This window comes from Podarcis filfolensis (assembly GCF_964270895.1).
Source record: "Podarcis filfolensis genome assembly, chromosome: 2".
NCBI lineage: Eukaryota > Metazoa > Chordata > Lepidosauria > Squamata > Lacertidae > Podarcis > Podarcis filfolensis.
The window spans coordinates 24,953,567-24,972,601 of NC_139605.1; the positions used below are offsets into that span (position 1 = coordinate 24,953,567).

General features: G+C 46.8%; 1 protein-coding gene across 1 annotated transcript in view; it reads right to left on the reverse strand.

Moving 5' to 3' along the window:
- PRICKLE2 (prickle planar cell polarity protein 2) overlaps positions 1-17,945 on the reverse strand; it is a 251,058-nt gene extending 233,113 nt beyond the window's left edge. The window contains exons 1-2 of the mRNA XM_083600660.1: positions 17,251-17,945; positions 16,499-16,584 (exon numbers count right to left, since the gene is read on the reverse strand). Of these exons, the coding sequence (XP_083456786.1) occupies positions 16,499-16,584; positions 17,251-17,292 (128 nt within the window). The 5' untranslated portion in view covers positions 17,293-17,945. The remainder of the gene's footprint in view (positions 1-16,498; positions 16,585-17,250) is intronic.
- Between the last annotated feature and the right edge of the window lie 1,090 nt (positions 17,946-19,035).

The following is a 19,035-nucleotide window of genomic DNA, read 5'->3' on the forward strand; positions in this document are numbered from 1 at the left end:
CCCCACCCATTCCAAGGCGATCCTCAAAAGGATGAGTCAGGATGAAGACACTTGGCCCTGACACTTCCTTTTGTGGATCGCCAAGGGCAATGCAGAGCAAAGTATCTTTGCCCCACATGTCCCTTTAAGCAAGGTAAGGTGGCTGGCGGCGGGGTGGGGGTGGGGCGAGTCGGCCTGGCTGGGTTGCGGAGGGGCGTCACGTGTGTGACATTATGAACGCGCAATTGAGCCGTCCCAAAAAAATGTTGGGCGCAACTCGGAGCCGCTGACCATCTCCCACACTATCTGGGGGAGGGGGGTACAAAGTGAAAAGCAAGTAGGAGATTAAATAATCAGTGAGACCTCCTGCTTCCCTAGATCCAATCCACACTCTCTAGTTGGTACAAGAAAGTAATGTCAAAAGTGAGAAAGTGAAGTCAAAGGCTAAGTGGAATTGACACTACAGTGGTACCTCGGGTTAAGAACTTAATTCGTTCCGGAGGTCCGTTCTTAACCTGAAACTGTTCTTAACCTGAGGTACCACTTTAGCTAATGGGGCCTCCTGCTGCCACCGTGCAATTTCTGTTCTCATCCTGAAGCAAAGTTCTTAACCTGAGGTACTATTTCTGGGTTAGTGGAGTCTGTAACCTGAAGCGTCTGTAACCTGAAGCATATGTAACCTGAAGTGTCTGTAACCCGAGGTACCACTGTATTTATGAACTCCTTTCAGATGTGTTTATGTGTGACAGCCTTGCTGCCATTTTATGCCCCTAGCGCCTTCCTTGACTCTGAACTCCCCAAGTTGCCTGGGAAATTATGCATAGCAGAAGCTCTGGGATACAAGGCAAGGAAGGTGCCATTGCTGTCTTGTCCTTGCATTAATCAATAGCAGGGGCTCTTGCCAGTTATGCGTAAGAGTGTGTGAGCACCCAGAAACGCAGGCACCTTCCCCTTTAAAATAATCATGGCACATCCTGATTTAGCTTACCCAAAAGCCTGCTGAAGGCCACTCGATGGCTGATGCATTGGAGGGAAAGCACATTATAGGTACTTGGGAACATAGGAGGCCTTCTTACATCCAGCAAACCTTTGGTCCATCTGACTCAGTTGTTGACACTGGCAGGCAGCGGCTGTCTAGGTTCTTGGGCTGGAGTCTTTACCAGCCCTGCTTGACAGGGATTGAATCTGGGACGTTTTGGGTGCAAAAGACATGCTTTGCCACTAAGCTACAACTCTTCCTCTCAAACACCTACATTTGTTTCCATCAGGGTTAGGAATCTGCAGCCAGAACCCCTTCTTGTATTCCACACACACTTACACTCAGCACTTATAGTACGAAAAGAGCTCTCACAGGAACTCTTGAGTACCTCATCCACATCTTTGTTCTTGGAAACCCCTCTCCGTCGGCTAACTGAGCCTCTAAGGCAGCCTTTCTCAACCTTGGGTCCCCAGATGTTTTTGGCCTACAACTCCCATCATCCCTGACCACTGGCCCTGTGAGCTAGGGATCATGGGAGTTGTAGGCCAAAAACATCTGGGGACCCAAGGTTGAGAACCACTACTCTAAGGGTTTTCTGCCTCTGGACGTCAGTGTTTATTCCTAGCTTGTTCATTCCTGGTCTGCAGGAGCCTGGCTCTCAGGTCAGCCTACGTTCTTCTACTTCTAGTCAGCCTGGTTCTTTTTCCTAAAGAAACAATGGCTCCTTCTCTCCCACAAATTCCTTGCCCGGCCCTCTCCTACTTTCCTCTTGGCGGGTTGTGGAACCATCACGGCATCTCCTCTCTTGGTGGAAAAACAGTGGTGGGCGTCAATAAGGAAGTGAAGTGTCTAAAGTTAACTGTGCAGAGATGCAACAGCAGGCTCTACTGTCCTCCAGCAAACCCATATTCCTGACAGATCTCCTTAAAATAAATGATGGGGCATCTCTGTTGCCGAGGCCAGAGCAGGAACGGCAAATGTTCATTTACATTATAAAACAGGGTGCATGCAAGTTCAGACAACTTGCCACTGTTATCAGTTTGATCATAGACAGTAGGAAACTGGCCCATTTCCTCAAGTATGAAATGGGGGGGGGGACATTTTGTTTAGTCTAGCAGGGAAGGGATAGATGACATCAGAACTGATCAGATTTGGGGCGGTCATTCCATGCCAATCAACGTGTTAATACACACAGTGTAAGCTGCCGGTCCCCCAAAACGACGTTTGTTTTTTTGTTAAACCACATCCCAAGATACAGAGCATGTGTAAACGACGGAACACCCCTTTGACATCCAATACGGACAAAGAATCCTATTCCCTAATTTAAGTACCAGGTGAAGCCCAAGGCACCAAATGTTTACTGGCGGCTGTCAACGTCATATTTCTCAGCTCCAGCGCCCGTTACGCCAGCTGTGGATTTGCACAATTGATCTGAAAAGTAATTCAATCAGGCAGCTTTTCAAAGCCCCTTTAAACCCTTGAAATGTAATCCAGAGTAACTTGTAAGAAGTCAAATATTTTAGACAGAGTCGCCTTGTATTTGCCAAGCACAAAAAGTGTACACTACACCTGCTCCTTTGTCTCTTTCTCTCTCCCTCTCTCTCTCTCTCTCTCACACACACACACACAACACTTTAATAAATAATAAAAAAAAATAAACCAGTCTCTGAGCCCTTGGTGGAAAAAATGCAATACATAAAAAAGAAAGTTGCCCACCACTTTTTTAAAAAATAAAGGCTATAGAAACCAAGCAACCGAGACAGGCCTCCTACGTAACCAATTTCTGTGCCTTTAAGAATTGCCCAGTACTGGGAAACTCTAGGGAGGGGATGTTACTCAATGGAGTGCAAATCATGCTTTGCCACCTCCTTGCAGAGTCCATTTCAAAGGGATATTGGTCATACTGTTGAAGAAGACCTCTGCTGGACAGCAACAGCAGGTGAACCTCCCTTCTAACACAGAAGCAGTATTCAACATGGTTTTATTCCAGGGATCAGTTTCATTTGGTTTTGCATTGATGGGCAAAGACATTTCTTCTCTCTCAGGCATTTATTTGAGTGTTTTTCTTTCCAGCAGTTGGAAGTATATCCCTCCCTCCTTCTGCTTTGGCTATCCGTGGTGGTGAGACCCATGTTAGGGAATGCAGTAGTATTTAAGGCTTGAGTATTGTATCATACTGCACTTTGCTTTGAATGATTTTGCACTGTGAATTTTAGCATTATTTAGCTATTTAGCATAATAATAATAATTCAGCAAAGCTTTCTCATTTAACAAAAAATTTGCTTAGGAAAGTGAAGCAAGGAACTATAGACTGAAGTTCCTGTGGCTGATTTTTATTGTTACTTTACGAATGTATCAGGGAAAGCTGCATTTCACCGAATATCAGGTATAAGGTAAAGGTAAAGGGACCCCTGACCATTAGGTCCAGTCGTGACCGACTCTGGGGTTGCATGCTCGTCTTGCTCTATAGGCCGAGGGAGCCGGTGTTTGTCCGCAGACAGCTTCCGGGTCATGTGGCCAGCATGACTAAGCCGCTTCTGCCGAACCAGAGCAGCACACGGAAACGCCGTTTACCTTCCCGCTGGAGCGGTCCCTATTTATCTACTTGCACATGACGTGCTTTTGAACTGCTAGGTTGGCAGATCAGGTATAGTTCTGCCCTAATATTAGATACCAAGTTCACAACAAACTGCACTGACCTCAGGCTGGCCCACTCATGAGGCAAGGTGAGGCGACTGCCTCAGGCAGCAAAATCCACAGGGACAGCAGATTGTGATATAGCTCTTAACCCTCCCACACACTTGTGGATCCTCACTCGCCCCTTCTTCCCTGGCAGGGAGCAGGGTGCCAATTCATGGTTTGCCTCAGGTGTCAAAATATCTTGGGCCGGCCCTGACTGAGTTGCAACTATCCATTTGGATCATAGCCTCAATATGCTTCCCCCTATTTCAGCAGCAGAGGTTAAGTGCTTGAAACAGAAGTGCATTGCATTAGCCAACATCCAGGGGCCTCCTCTTAAGATTAAAAGCTGCTTTATAAATCAAATCCAGCAAAGCTGAGCAGACTGTTCCAAAGCATGTTACTCATGAGAGGAACGAAGTGCAAATGTGGGTGTGAAAAATTACAAAAATACTTGACGCATATGGGAGCAATAATTCAGGCAATTTTGGGTGTGTGTGTGTTTTCTTCCACCAGAAACAATTGCTTCATCATTCACTGTTATTCATTCCATTGCTACTTTGAACAGACACTTTTAACACCCCCTCTCTCTTCTTGCCCTTTGAAAATCTGTGCCAGTAGTCAAAGCAAAGACCGAAAATAAACCCAGGAGTCGGAATATTCCCGAAATTCTGCAAAGAAGAATTAGCACTCAAATGCTTCAGTTATTAATTGAATGTCTAAGAACGGGAGCATCTAAGACCCCGGCTCCTTTGTAGTGCCTGGACCACGCATAAATCTTGGTGAGAGCAATGCAGCGAGCAGCCTCCTGGAGCCACGGTGGCAGAGTAATAACCACCACAAACAAGGCTCTCACGCAGATACGAGCCATGCCACTGCCAGACAGGTTGCAGAATAGTGTGCCAGAAATGCCCGCACCGGTAGATCACAACAGGCAGAATAATAACTGAACGGTCTGTTCGTGCAGCGCTTGGGAAGACTGAATAAGTCGGCTAATTAAAATGAGGATTTCTGCATGAATTCAAAATGGTGTCCTTGCAGTCCTGGATGTTGAGGTTTGAAAATGCTAAGAAAAGCCTTGCTGGATCAGACCAATCTAATCCCAGCACCCTTTCCCTACACGCAATGGCCAACCAAATGCCTATGGAAGGTTGGGGAACCTTGAACCCACCAGATGTTGCTACACTACAACCTCCACCATCCATATCTTCTAAATCTGGCCCACGGACGGTCTGGGAATCAGCGTGTTTTTACATGAATAGAATGTGTGCTTTTATTTAAAATGCATCTCTGGGTTATTTGTGGGGCATAGGAATTCGTTCATATATTTTTTTCTTCAAAATATAGTCCAGCCCCCCACAAGGTCTGCGGGACAGTGGACCGGCCACCTGAAAAGTTTCCTGACCCCTGGTCAAGAGAAAGTTAGCTTTCTTAAGTGCTACAGCAATATCCAATTTTTGATTTAGGTAACTTAAATCCATTGATATTCTGATTGTAACATTTGACATTTTATGTTTTTATATTCTGCTGGAAGCCGCCTGGAGTGGCTGGGGAAACCCACCCAGATGGGTGGGGTATAAATATAATCAGTGCTTTTTTTCCTAAAAAAAATGTTTAGGGGTACTCTCATTTTTCTACTCATATTGAAATACTGCCCCTCAATGAGTCCAAACTTAGATTCACAAAATGTTTAGGGGTATCCGTACCCGTGTCCCCCAAGAAAAAACCACTGACTATAACAACAACAACAACAACATAGTAACTATGGCTGCAATCCTAACCATGTCTATTCAGAAGCAAATCTCATTTAATTCAATGGAGGTTACTTCTATGTAAATAGAGTTCGGATTGCGGCCTAAATTGGATGCCACACACTGTAACCAACTAAGCGTGCTGGATTGGACCTGAGAAGACAAGGGGAAAGTTGCATGGCACAATAGGAGGCACCTGGCGTGGTGAATTCTTGACAGTCCAAGATGATGGGATGGCAGTGAGAGGCAGATCCCAGCGCTCCCTCCGCCAAGTGTGCAAAGGACTCAGGAAACTGGAGCTCTAATGTGATTGTTACACGTGCCAGTCAAGAGTCTTCCGCACTCTCACCCTGATATTTTAAGCTACTGCAAAAAAGGAAACATAACTATGGCAACAACATTTCCAGCCGGGAGAGTTTTAGCGGCAGCACCCTCCTCCCACACAAGAATGCAATAAAGATCCATGAGGTGCCTGCACACACATTGATCAGAAAATACCAGGCCCCAACCGGAATATTTTACGGCCTGCAACAAAAGGCAGTGGCGCATTTAACTTCAAATCATGTCCATCTGAATAGGCCATTTATTATCATCCTCAAAAGCCCTCAGGATGGCAAATGCAGCTTGCCTCATTCATCTCTAGCTAGTAACCATTTGTTGCCCTTAAAGGTTTAGATATTCATCCTAATTGCATTAGGGACAGGCTGTAAATTCCCTGCCCTATTCTCTCAGCAGACCACCGCTTTTTTCCCTGGGCCTTTTTTTTTGTGGAGAGAGGAGAGCATTATGCAAAAGGCACTCCTAATAGCCATTCAGCCACCCAGCTCCAATGACAGCTTTATTCAAGGCCCAAAGCTTGTTAACAAGCTGAATGGAAGGCAGATTAAGGCAAAGCAGATCTGATTAGAAAACAGCAACCTGACTCCCTAGGAGTTAGCAGGATTTCACTTGCACACACAATGCCACCTTCTCCAAGTGCCACCACAGCTACTTCTCCTCATCTGTTTAAAGGGGGGGGGTGTTGAGCGGGATACAAGGACATCCCTGGGACTTTCCACAACATATGCAGATGAATATTTCAGATCTCAGCTGGTTTGCAGATGATTTTCTGTGTGGAAAATTCTCAGGTATTTAAAATAAGAACGCGCTTTGGTTAGCTATGAAATCTAAGCATCGCAAGTCAACTACTATGGCACTGACAGGTATTCAGATATTCTGACAGATACAAACACACACACACACTAAAGGAACATCTCCAGAGATTCAGAACAAGCGCAGAGAAATTAGGGGCAGGCAATTCCAGGTGATCTTTCTTTTCTTTTCAAATTATGGATTCAGCATGCCCAACAACAACAAATCTAACAGGAGCTTCAGCAACACCCACAATGGCCACTAGCTAGTCCAAACAAGAAGGAACTGCAACAGAATGTTGCAGCGAGAAGCATTACAAGTTTACGATTCCAGCTGCTGTTCTCAATCCTCTCTCCAACTCCATTTTTGTTGCTCCAGTGTTCCATGGCTACTGAGCATGCTGAGTCCTCATTACATGCTTTCTGAGGCTCCCCCCTCCATTTAAAGTCTCACTCCATATATATATATATATATATATATATATATATATATATATATATGTATGTATGTATTTCTGCAAGCTTTGCAGTTCTGCCAGCCTGCTTCTGTTCTTCGCTCTTGGGCCAGCTTGGTGCTATTCCAGCTACATAAGCAACGCCACACATAGCCTGGACATCGGGAAAAGGGGGCATAACGTTAGCCTGGAGGTTTGCAAAAACACTGTGAGCGTCGCAGTTCGGAGCTATTGGAAGGGCCTATTGCTCAGAAGTAGAGCATCTGCACTGAGGTACAGTCGTGCCTTGGTTGCCTTGGTACTCGGACATTTTGGCTCCCAAACGCCACAAACCCGGGAGTGAATGTTTGGGTTTGCGAACATTTTTTGGAAGCCAAATGTCCAATGGGGCTTCCGCCGCTTCTGGTTGAGTTCAAGAAGCTCCTGCAGCCAGTCGGAAGCCTGGCCTTGGCTTTCAAACCGTTCCAGGAGTCAAACAGATTCCTGGAACAGATTAAGTTTGACAAGCAAGGTACCACTGTAGTAGGATAACTGGCATCTCCCCTAAAACTGTCTCAAAGCTCAGAAAGAACTCAGCCCGAGACCCCGGAGAGCTTCTACGAGTCAAAACAAGACAGTTTTACGAAATGGTCCATTTTTAGCACAGCGTTTCGGCTCCCTGATGGAACTATCTGAACCCCCATATTCCAAAGGGGGTCAAGGGGTGTACCTAGGGCTCAGTGAGGTCACCCAAGGGGACGCCAAAATCATGCCTCTCCACTCCGGTTTGGTTCCTCTGACAGTCCGGGGCACCAATACATCTCCTTGCCAAGGGAGCCAGTGTGGTGTAGTGGTTAAGAGCGGTAGACTCGTAATCTGGTGAACCGGGTTCGCTTCCCCGCTCCTCCACATGCAGCTACTGGCTGCTGACCTTGGGCCAGTCACACTTCTCTGAAGTCTCTCAGCCCCACTCACCTCACAGAGTGTTTGTTGTGGGGGAGGAAGGGAAAGGAGAATGTTAGCTGCTTTGAGACTCCTGAAGGGGAGTGATAAAGCGGGATATCAAATCCAAACTCTTCAAGGGTACAAGGGAGCCTGAGTGGGACTGTAAAGAAATGGTTTGGTCTGGACTTACATGCCTACGATAAGGTTACCAGATTTTTTTCAATGAATCCAGGGACACTTTTCAACTTCAATGGATTTTTTGTGATTTGTAAATCGGGGGACTGTACCCGGGAAACAGGGACGTCTGGTAACCTTAATAAGAGGTCATTTCCCATTGTGCTCCAAAGTCAGCAGCAAGTGCCCACTTAAGAATACCATTTATGCTCAGCAAAATATCATTGAAGGGTTCCCTCCTCCCCACAAAGCTTAAGGCCAAGAGTTTTATGGAAGCTTTCCCAATATACATACAGTTGTACCTTGGTTTTCGAAAAGCTTAGTTTTCGAACGTTTTGGGTCCCAAATGCCGCAAACCCAGAAGTGACTGTTCCAGTTTACGAACTATTTTTGGAAGCCGAACATCCGACGGGGCTTTCCCAATATATATACAGTGGTACATCAGGTTACATAGGCTTCAGGTTACATACGCTTCAGGTTACAGACTCCGCTAACCCAGAAATAGTGCTTCAGGTTAAGAACTTTGCTTCAGGATGAGAACAGAAATCATGCGGCGGCAGCGCAGCAGGCCCCATTAGCTAAAGTGGTGCTTCAGGTTAAGAACAGTTTCAGGTTAAGAACCGACCTCCGGAACGAATTAAGTACTTAACCCGAGGTACCACTGTACTACTTCCAAGGTATGACTGTATTTTGTATTTAATCCCATTTAAGATTGGGGGTTGAGTATGTATTATGTTTCAGTCTTGGGCTCTGCTGTATAATTAGAAGGCCTTACATCTTTTGTAAAGCCCGCAGCATGTCCCCTCTTTCTGTCAACATCAGTATTATGACAGGAGATGGGTGGCTCCAGCCCATCTCCCATCTTCCCTCCTCTCCAGTCTATTAAAAGCCAGCTTTTGGAAGGTCGGCAGGCCAGTGGGATCTCCTGGCAAACAGCAGGGAGGGAGAAGAGGTGGTTGCCAGCACAGACACAGAGGAGGAAGGGGCAATGATGGCAGGGGAGGGGGGAAAGGAGGAGCCATCATTGATGAGGGGGTGTTGATAGGCCCCCAGGGCAACTTCCTGTTGCTGCCAATTGGCTGAACTATAACATGGTCTCTTCTCTCCCCCCCCCCCCCCGGGTCACTTGTATGGATAATTGCTCTAATTGAAACTGTACTTTCAGGAGAATGTTTCTGAAAGCAATTTAAGGAAAGGACAGATTGTAAAACAGGCCACATCCTGTAAATTAAAATAATGAACTAGAAGTACGGTGCAAATTAGCTCTTAAAGGGAGAGGAATGAAATCACATAAAATGAAATGTATGTCTCCAAAGAGAACATTTGGAATTACATTTTTCTTTTTCCTTTTTAAGTGATGCGTCCTACAAAGGAGAAAGAGAGAAAGAGAGATCCAGGAATATTTTTCAATTGTCAGTCAAGACATTCTCCTCCTTTCACGAAGGACTTTTAAACATCCCCTTTGATCTTCTAGCCACAGCAATTTTTGCCCGGGTTAATAAAACGGCAGCACAGATCATGGCGAAAAAGAAATCATGGCTAATTAGGAAGCATAAGGTTCCACATAATGATAATAAATGCACAACGCTTGCATCAGCAATTGGGACAATTTGCTTTCTGAATGTATCACAGGCTTAGAACTCTAGCCTCCCCGAGGTATCTTGTAAATTCCCATCTTTGAAGCCCCAAGTCCAATTTACATTTAACAGCAAAAACTGTACAGTTAAAAGATTACGAGAAAGAAGCTTAAGAACCCCAGTGGTTAATTGATCTAGCCTTGTTTCCTTAAGCTGTACATTCCCTTGAAACCTATTGTTTTCTTTTAGCTTTATCAAGCATTTTAATGTGGCTGAAACAGGCTTGTAGCTTTTCCTTCTGTGTACAAAATCACAAAAGCCAAATTATTCGGGGCTGTTCTGAACACCAGAACAGGCTGTGAAGAACTCCCCCCAAAAAATCTTTTCAGGCAAGGTAAGTGAGCAAGATGGCAAATTATAGATTAGATGCACAGAAAGTATAAAGCCATTCACACTGGAATAACTAGTCACCAATGGGGGCAAATAATCCCAACATCAGATTTCCTTCAGCACATATATTTCTAAGGGTGAATGAGAGTGTAATTGCTCAATAAATAAATAAGTAAAGAACTTGATTCTGACTAAGGCTGCCTTCTTTGGCCCAGAGGCAGCATTCAACCTTAGCCAACCCGCTAAAGTCCACATGCTGGGAGTGGCCACCCACCCACAGTCTGCATCCCCTCCTTAGTTGATTAGAAAAATTTGCTGGGGGGATTCAATCAGGCCTCCAGGCCATGAGTTAGTCATCCTAAGAACATACAAGGAGCCCTGCTGGGTCAGGCAAATGGCTCATCTAGTCCAACATTCTGTTCTCACAGTGGCCAGTCAGGTGCCCATGACAGAAGTAAATAAACAGGGAATCCGCAAAGAGTGTCCCTATCTCCTCTAGCGAGCCAGCATGACCACAAAAGCAAGTCCCCATCCTCTTTACTGGGGAGAAGGGGGTGTCCCCTGCAGAGATGCTGGGCTTTGGGGTGTCCCAAAGGCCTCTGGAGCCCAGTGTAATATAGGAGATGATGTTCTGCCTCTTCCTCCTTAGGAGAGGGTATTGGTTCGTGGAATGGCATATTTTGGCTGGTTCTCGAGATGGGGGTGGGGGGAAGCAAGGGGGTGAGGGAATCGTATCTCAAGGGTTCACAGTGAAACTAGTTGGCTGTTGATCCAGGGACTTCATACAATGCATAATTAACATACAAAATTCATAGAATTGTAGAGTAGCATTGCAAGAATCTCAGCTAAAGCATCCATGACAGATGGCCATCCGACCTCTGCTTAAAACCCTCCAATTTAATACTGCGGGTTTAGGTGGCTTTCAAAAACGAACCAGCACACGTTCACATAGGTTAGGCATAGATGTCATCTTGGATGGAAGAGATGAAGCTCAGTTGGGTGATGGTGCTTGGTATAACAAGGTCTTGGTTTGGGTCATTAATATGGTTAAAGAAAGGGTGTCTTGGAAGGTCCCCTCCTCATTTACCCCCCCCCCCCAAAGGTTAGGCTGAGAGAGGCAGTGGCTGGCCCCCAAGGTCACCTGGTGAGTGAGTGGTTTGAACCTTGATCTTCTGGGGTTCATGGTTGAGTGGGGATTTGAACCCTGGTCTGCCAGGTGATGGTCCAACACTTTGAACCACTGCGCCACACCAGCTTGTCTTCACCTGCAGAGGCAGAGACAGCCCAACAGAACTGCAGCACTGCTACGGAACGAGATGCAAATAGATCTTCTCACATCCGTGCAGCTCTGATACCTCCACATTGCATATTGGAAAAGGTCTCCTCTGTGTGGCTCTTTTTGGAGATGGGAAATGCCTTTGGTCAGCTCCGTGGATGAGAACAAGGGCAACAGCCAGAAGAGACCCTGTGAGGTCTCTTAAGCCCTTCCATGTGCACAGCCTCAGCCCTGGACCATAGGAGAATTAGGCATCAGCCTGAGGTCACCCTACTGCCCATCCCCTCTCCAAATATTAGCCCTTGTGTTAACAAAACACAAATAAACATGGAAAAGTGCATAGAGCATGTCTCCTTTTGATTCATAGAGTCTTTTTCACTGTTCGTTTACATTTGGTAAGAGAGGAGAGAGAGAGAGAGAGAGACGGTGGATCATGATCTTTCATTCTATTGCATAGTGTTTGTGCAAAGTTTCTGTGTCAGCATCAAGTGAGTAGGTCCTTTATTTGTTTATATATATATTATTTTTGGCATTGCAAGAGATTGGAGGGTTCCAGAGCTTCATTGGTTGCATTCGGTTGGCTGCAGTGTGGTTTGTTTGTAGCAACACCTTCACCCTAGTGTGGCTCCCCTTTATCACATATTAGCCCTATACACAGTGAGGGGAACTTCTGAACAGGACTATATGCCTCTTGGGTGCAGCCTGGTGGCCTGCATATGATGTTGGACTATAATGCACAGCAGCCCCATCCATCATGGTCAGGGGCCAGGGGTGATGGGTGCTGTAGTCCAACCATGGTCTCTCGGACCATGAGAGCGATTAAGAGTTGGCATGAATAAATCTAAGGAATAATATAATTTTTTTTAAAAAATCTAGAGGGCATCAACTTGGCTACCCATGGGCAGCTGTGCCATCAAATATGAATGGGAGAATTGGAAGAAAAGCTTGGAACCATGCACTGTTTATATTTATTTTTAAATAGCATGAGTTTAAAAAAACCTGTCCTCAAGATCGTCTACCAAATAAAAGGGGAAACAGAAAAAAACCACTATCTTTATACATACCGTATCACTTAACTAAAACAAGAGCATTACAATAGTATGCCATAAAGCCACAATGATAAAATCAGCACCAATTAAAATTATATATTTTTGATTATATCTTTATGTCTATGTCTATGCCTGTCTGTCTGTCTGGCTATCTACCTACTTACCTACCCACCTATCTATCTATCTAGTGGTCTTTATGTTGATCTTTTCTGTGAACCGCCCTGAAACCTCCAGGTATAGGGTGGTATATAAATTCAATAAATAATAACAATGATAATAATAAATAAAAATAGGGAGGTTGCCAGTAATCCCTCCTGCATAAGGGCATCCTGTCAGGATGGAGCCACCACAGAAAAGGCTCTGTCTCTTGGGCCCACCAATCTGATACTTCCCCCCGCCCCCGCCACCAGCAGGTCTATGGTAGCTTTTCTCCCTAAGATTTCTCAACAGCATTGCCAGGATAAAAAGGGAAAGGTACCCCTGACCATTAGGTCCAGTCATGGACGACTCTGGGGTTGCGGTGCTCATCTCACTTTATTGGCCGAGGGAGCCGGCGTACAGCTTCTGGGTCATGTGACCAGCATGACTAAGCCGCTTCTGGCGAACCAGAGCAGTGCACAGAAACACCGTTTACCTTTCCGCCGGAGTGGTACTATTTATCTACTTGCACTTTGACGTGCTTTCGAACTATAATGGCTCCTCCATCTAAGCAGGGCTTGCAGCCAGCAGTAGAAAATGTCCTATTACAGCAAACTGCAAATGCACCCACTCAACCCACAGTGAATCATGTAATGAGACAGGCTGTACCATGGGGTTGCAGGAGTTTCTCACCCTACGGTAAGGCGATTGCAAGACGTTCTTGCACAGAAACATGCAGATCTTGCAAAAAGATGTGAGGGTTGAGCTGCAGGCAGCCGTCAGAGGTGAGTCAGAGTTAAAGGACCGAAGCAGAGCCAGGAAGAAGTTATTCACGCAAGAAGCGTTCCTGTCCAAAAGGGCCCAGTGGGGTGGGGAGTTGAAAATACTTCACTGATAAGATGTCCCAAGCTCTGGTTCTGATGGCTCACCACACAAAGGTGCCACACAAAACCAATGGCTCATCATGTTAAATGTTTATGTACAGTACTGTTTTTCAAACGGGTTTTATAAATGTAGAGTGTATGACCACCTCTCAAAGAATACAGTAGTAATAAATCAGCTTGCGGATAATTGCACGATGCCTTACGGTTTTCAATAATATACTTTCTTATGCAACGTCATACAATAAAACTAAATTAAAACAAACCAACTAACCAATGGCACTTGGCTCTATAGCTCAAGTCAGTAGAGCATGAGACTCTAAATCTAAAAGCTGTGGGCTCAAGCCCCACGTTGGACAAAAGATTCTGGCATTACAGGGGGTTGGACCAGATGGCAATTGTGGTCCCTTCCAACTCTACAATTATATGAGTCCCTAAATTTTTTTGTACCCCAAGCAATTGCCCTGTTAGGCCTCTCCCCCCCCCTCCACACACACTATGCATTTGGGTAGGAATAATAATAATAATAATAATTATTATTATTATTATTATTATTATTATTATTATTATTATTATTTATAGCCCGCCCATCTGGCTGGGTTTCACCAGCCACTCTGGGCAGCTTCCAACCAAATATTAAAATACACTAGTGCGTCAAACATTAAAAGCTTCCCTAAACAGGGCTGCCTTCAGATATCTTCTAAAAGTCTGGTAGTTGTTTTTTTCTTTGACATCTGGTGGGAGGGCGTTCCACAGGGAGGGCGCCACTACTGAGAAGGCCCTCTGCCTGGTTCCCTGTAACAAAAGCTGTTGTTGCCATCTTACGGTTCTGGGTCACAATTAAGGAAAAGGCAACCATGGTCAGAATCCTTAAAGTATATGACAGGGGTAGGCAACATGGTTTTCTCCAGATGTTGGACTTCAGCACTCATCAGTCCTGACTATTAACTGCTCTAGTCCAAACACATATTGGGTAGGCAGGGTTACCAGCTTGGGGAAGGCTGGTGTATTCTTATTGACCTTCATGAGTTTATATGGTGCTTAACTGCCAAAGCCGGCCTCTAAGCAGCTTACATGTATAAAAACCAATTGCAAAACAATGTAAAAGCATGGAAATAAAAATGTCCAATCAAACCATTTCACTGAAACATTAAAATTAGCATCCACGTTACTTAAAAATACAGTAAAGCAAGCACATTTGAACAGCGCAACAGTGAAGCACTCTCAGCGGATCCAGAAAGTCTGTAGCTGAGTCCAGAACTGCACCGCTGTTTCGAGAGGACTACTGCCTTTCCCAGCAGACGAAGAGAAAAGAAAGCTCACCTGGCAACTGTAGCTACAGCGGTTTTAGGAATTCACTTTCCTCTCAAGTGGCCACAGAGGGGTTCACACGTTGTATTCAGCAGGTGTCCAGGCTCTGTACACAATAACTGAGCTGTACAAATCAACAAGTGTACCCTCCTCCCAGAAGCAGATTTAGGGGAGTGTGAATTGATGCTTTTGAATTATGGTGCTGGAGGAGACTCTTGAGAGTCCCCTGGACTGCAAGAAGATCAAACCTATCCATTCTTAAGGAAATCAGCCCTGAATGCTCACTGGAAGGACAGATCCTGAAGCTGAGGCTCCAATACTTTGGCCACCTTGTGAGAAGAGAAGACTCCCTGGAAAAGACCCTGATGTTGGGAAAGATGGAGGGTACAAGGAGAAGGGGACGACAGAGGGCGAGATGGTTGGACAGTGTTCTCGAAGCTACCAGCATGAGTTTGACCAAACTGTGGGAGGCAGTGGAAGACAAGAGTGCCTGGCTGCTCTGGTCCATGGGGTCACGAAGAGTCGGACACGACTAAACAACTAAACAACAACAACAACCAGTTCAGTCACACTGGGCACAGAGCCTTGAGGGTGCTACAAGGGGCACCACAACTATGATGCAGATTGGAAGGGGGAGAGGCAGGGGGGCGAATTTTAGCGTCGCTGAAATTTGAGACCCCCAAGGTCTGCCACTGCTTCTCCACACTTCTACATATGTAGAGACGGCTTGCATCTGTGTGAATTCTTTCTTTCTTTCTTTTTCTTTCTTTCTTTCTTTCTTTTTAAATGTATTTTTATTAAAGATTTTCTTGGTTTACAGTTCCAGTGCCCTCTTCAGCACTCATTTTATTTTTACTGGCTGATTTTGCTAGTCTATTCCTCCTCTCCTCCAAGGAGCTCAAGGTAACATCCAAACCTCTCTCCCCGCTCTCCATATTGTCCTCACAACAACCCTGTGAGGTAGGTTAGGCTGAGAGATAGGGACTGATCTCCAAGGTCAGTGGGTTTCATAGCTGAGTGGAGATTTGAACCCTAGTCTCCCAAGTCCTAGTTCAGCACCCTAACCACTACATCACACTATCGCTAGGAAGACAATACATCACTAATGCAAGGAAGGTTTTTTGTTTTTTTTGGGGGGGGGGGTTAATGGTTAAGTCAGGTAACCGTCTTCAGATTGCAACAAAATATAGACCTCAAGGCTTCAAGAGCCTACCAACTTTTCTGTAACAACACCCCCAACCCTGCAATTCTCAACCTCTGCTTTGTAGACCATCTATCTTGAAGATGACTTCTGGAAAATTCAAAAGATTGCACACTCTTTAGTGACATTTTGGTCAGTATTGCCCGACTGTGGATTTCGGAGTTGTTGCTTTTCTTAAAATCAGAGGCACCTGTCACTACATAAAAACCTACAAACAAAGGGCAGTTCCTGCTCACAAATGAAGCACGTAGAGAAATGCCACCCAATGTTGTTCGTCAAAACTGAAGCAACAGGAGTAATAGTTATGGAACTTTGTGGTGAGACCTGGGGCAGATAATGCCACAGAGAACGACTGCTGGAAAGGATGATCACAAGCCGGAAAGAAGTCTTGAACAAACCCAACAGAACAGCACACCGATATGACAGGGAGGAATCAACAACACCAACCACCAGGTTTTATTACACGTCCAGAGATCACATTTAAAGCACTCAAACAGACACAGGGCGTAAGGCTTTCCAGCGAGCTTGCACTCTGCCTCTCATTGTTTCCACAACTCCTTGGGGACTGTGTGTGTGTGTGTGTGAGAAACGTTTGTCTCCTTACCTCCATTTATGAAGCGCAAAGCCCGGACACTGGTCACCGCAGTTGTTGCAAGGCCGCTCTCGTTCCAGCTCACCCAAGGCGGTCAACTTCATTGAAGAAAAAGAAGGAACCCCATGAATACAAACAACATGCTCTCTGCCTCCCTCTCCCACCTCCCTGGAAAGAATGGCGGGGGGGGGGGACAGACCCAACCTTGTTAAAGACGCACCAGCTGATTGCCCGCCCATTGATAAAATGAGGAGTAGATCTGTTTGCAAACATTTTTTTTTTAATTATCTAAAGACAAATTTAATAAATCGCTCCATCGGGAAACGGCATCTCCCTCCACGGAAGAGTAGCGCTGGGTGGTGGAAGGAGATGATTAGCATCTGAAAAGGTCCAGCTGGTGGGAAACTGACCCGGTTCTCCCCGCGCCTTGGACAAAGGGAGCAGCAAGTCAAGGTGCTGTGACCTAGCCATGGCTGGGGCTTTGCCTTTGGAAGCGGGTGGGCGCCACAGTGGGGAGGGGGGTCCCGGACCAACCTGTTCACAGGGTGGAGGGGGTGGAGAGGAGGTGCCCAGTGAGGCGCGATGCCCTGGCCAGGGCGCACGAAGGGGGTCTCTCTTGCTTGCCAGGGTGGGCTCTCTCTCCGGGACCCATTTCTTTCCCCTCGCCCAGACAACGAAATAATCTTAGACCCGCGGCAGATTCCCAGCCCCCTCTCTCCCCCATCCACCGGGTCTCCCAGACCACGCGATCCTCGCGGACTCACCGATCGGCTGGAGAGGCGCTTCCGCGCGCTCCGGCTGAACATGGCAGCGGCGAGAGGGGGCTGTCCGGCCGGCCTGGGCGCGCTTCGGCTTGGCTAGGGTGGCCGCGCGCGCTGCGCACAGGGCGAGCCGAGGCTGCTGCGCCTTCCGAGCGAGGGGCCGCGGCGCAGCTGCTGGCGCTCCGCTTTTGCTTCCTCGCCTCCCGCCCCCCCCCCCGGCAGGCTGTCCCCTCCCCTCGCAGCCCTGCCTGCCTGCTTGCCTCCCACTCGGCCCCCGGCTGCTTCCCCTCACGTGTCTCGGGCGCCCTTCGGGGCCGGGCGTGCCGTCACCGCTGCCTGCTCCTCAATGCGCTCTAGCGCCTTGATGCTTCCCTACGCGTCCTGCCGCCTGCCTGCTCCTCCTCTGGCATTTCCTTAGGGGGCCACCACTACCTCGCCTGCGTTGCGCTTTAGCGCGTTCCTGCGCTCTGGCTAGTTGGCACCTGGCGCCTCCAGTGTCCCCTCCCCCGGTCCTCCCCCTTCTGCCTTCGCTTTCTCCAGGTGCCACTTTCACTCACTTGCGGGTTGCGCGCACGCGGCCCACGTGGGATTGGGGGGGGGGTCGCCCACCTGCCCTGCAACACTCGCTCCCACATTGACTCCGCTCCCGCCGCCGGCTAGGGAAGCCGGCTTTGCGCACGGCGTTGGTAGCCGCACGCACCATCCGTCTCTGTCCGGTATCGATCCTGCACCGTCTTAGGAAATATTGCATTTTTATGTGTCCAAAGCCAGCTTCGATCCGAATTGGGGGTGGGGGCGTGAGAGAATAAGATAGATGTGCTATACGCAGGTAATGCTTCTATAAACAGTAAGGCCCGTTCAATCTGTAGGAATACATTGATTTATTCACAAATAAGAGTCAACTGCCAATTCATGGAATAACAGTAATGGCCGCATGCCATAAAGACAGGAAAACATCCTAAAATTATGGCGTCATAAAATGCAGGTCGTGCATCTGCAGAAAGCATTACCTGTCTTCATTTTCTCGGATGGTTCCCAACTACATTAGACAGTACATTGCATTATAGTACTACCATTATAGTACATTGCATCTGTACAGCATCAGGCAGCCATGGGTAGAGGGAGCTGGGGCATGCAGGATCGCTTGGGACTGGTTTGTAGGGTCAATTCAGTGTCCATGTGGTGCTTCCCAAGGCCATTTTTGCCCCAAGTAATCAGCCAGACTGAGAAATGCCATCTCCAGGGGTGGGGAACCTTTGGCCTTCCAGTTGTTGCTGAACTACATCTGCCACCCCAGCCAGCACTGCCAATAGTCAACGCTGATGGGAGTTGGAGTCCAGCAACATCTGGAGGGTAGAGAATGTCTGGTATGGGCTGAGCTCTCCATGGCTGCAGCATCTTCTCTGGAATAACCTTGGTGATTGTGGTCACTGAATAATAATAATAATTATTATTACCATTATTATTTATTAAATTTCCAGGCAGCCCTTCATGTGAAGTGCACAGGGCTGTCTACAACATAAAACACACGCACAAAAAGACATCCCATAATAACAAACAAAAACAACACCTCTCCCTAGTTTAAATGTCCATAGATTGCTTAATTGGCCAAAGGCCTGTGAGAAGAGAAATGATAAAGATACATAATGAGCCTCCTTAGAGAGAGCATTCCACGACTGGGAAAAGGCCCATTCTCGTGTTGCCACCCTCAAGACCTATTGTGGAGGAGGAACATGAAGAAGGCCTCAGATGGCAATCACAGGGTCTGGGTCAATCCATATGGGGAGG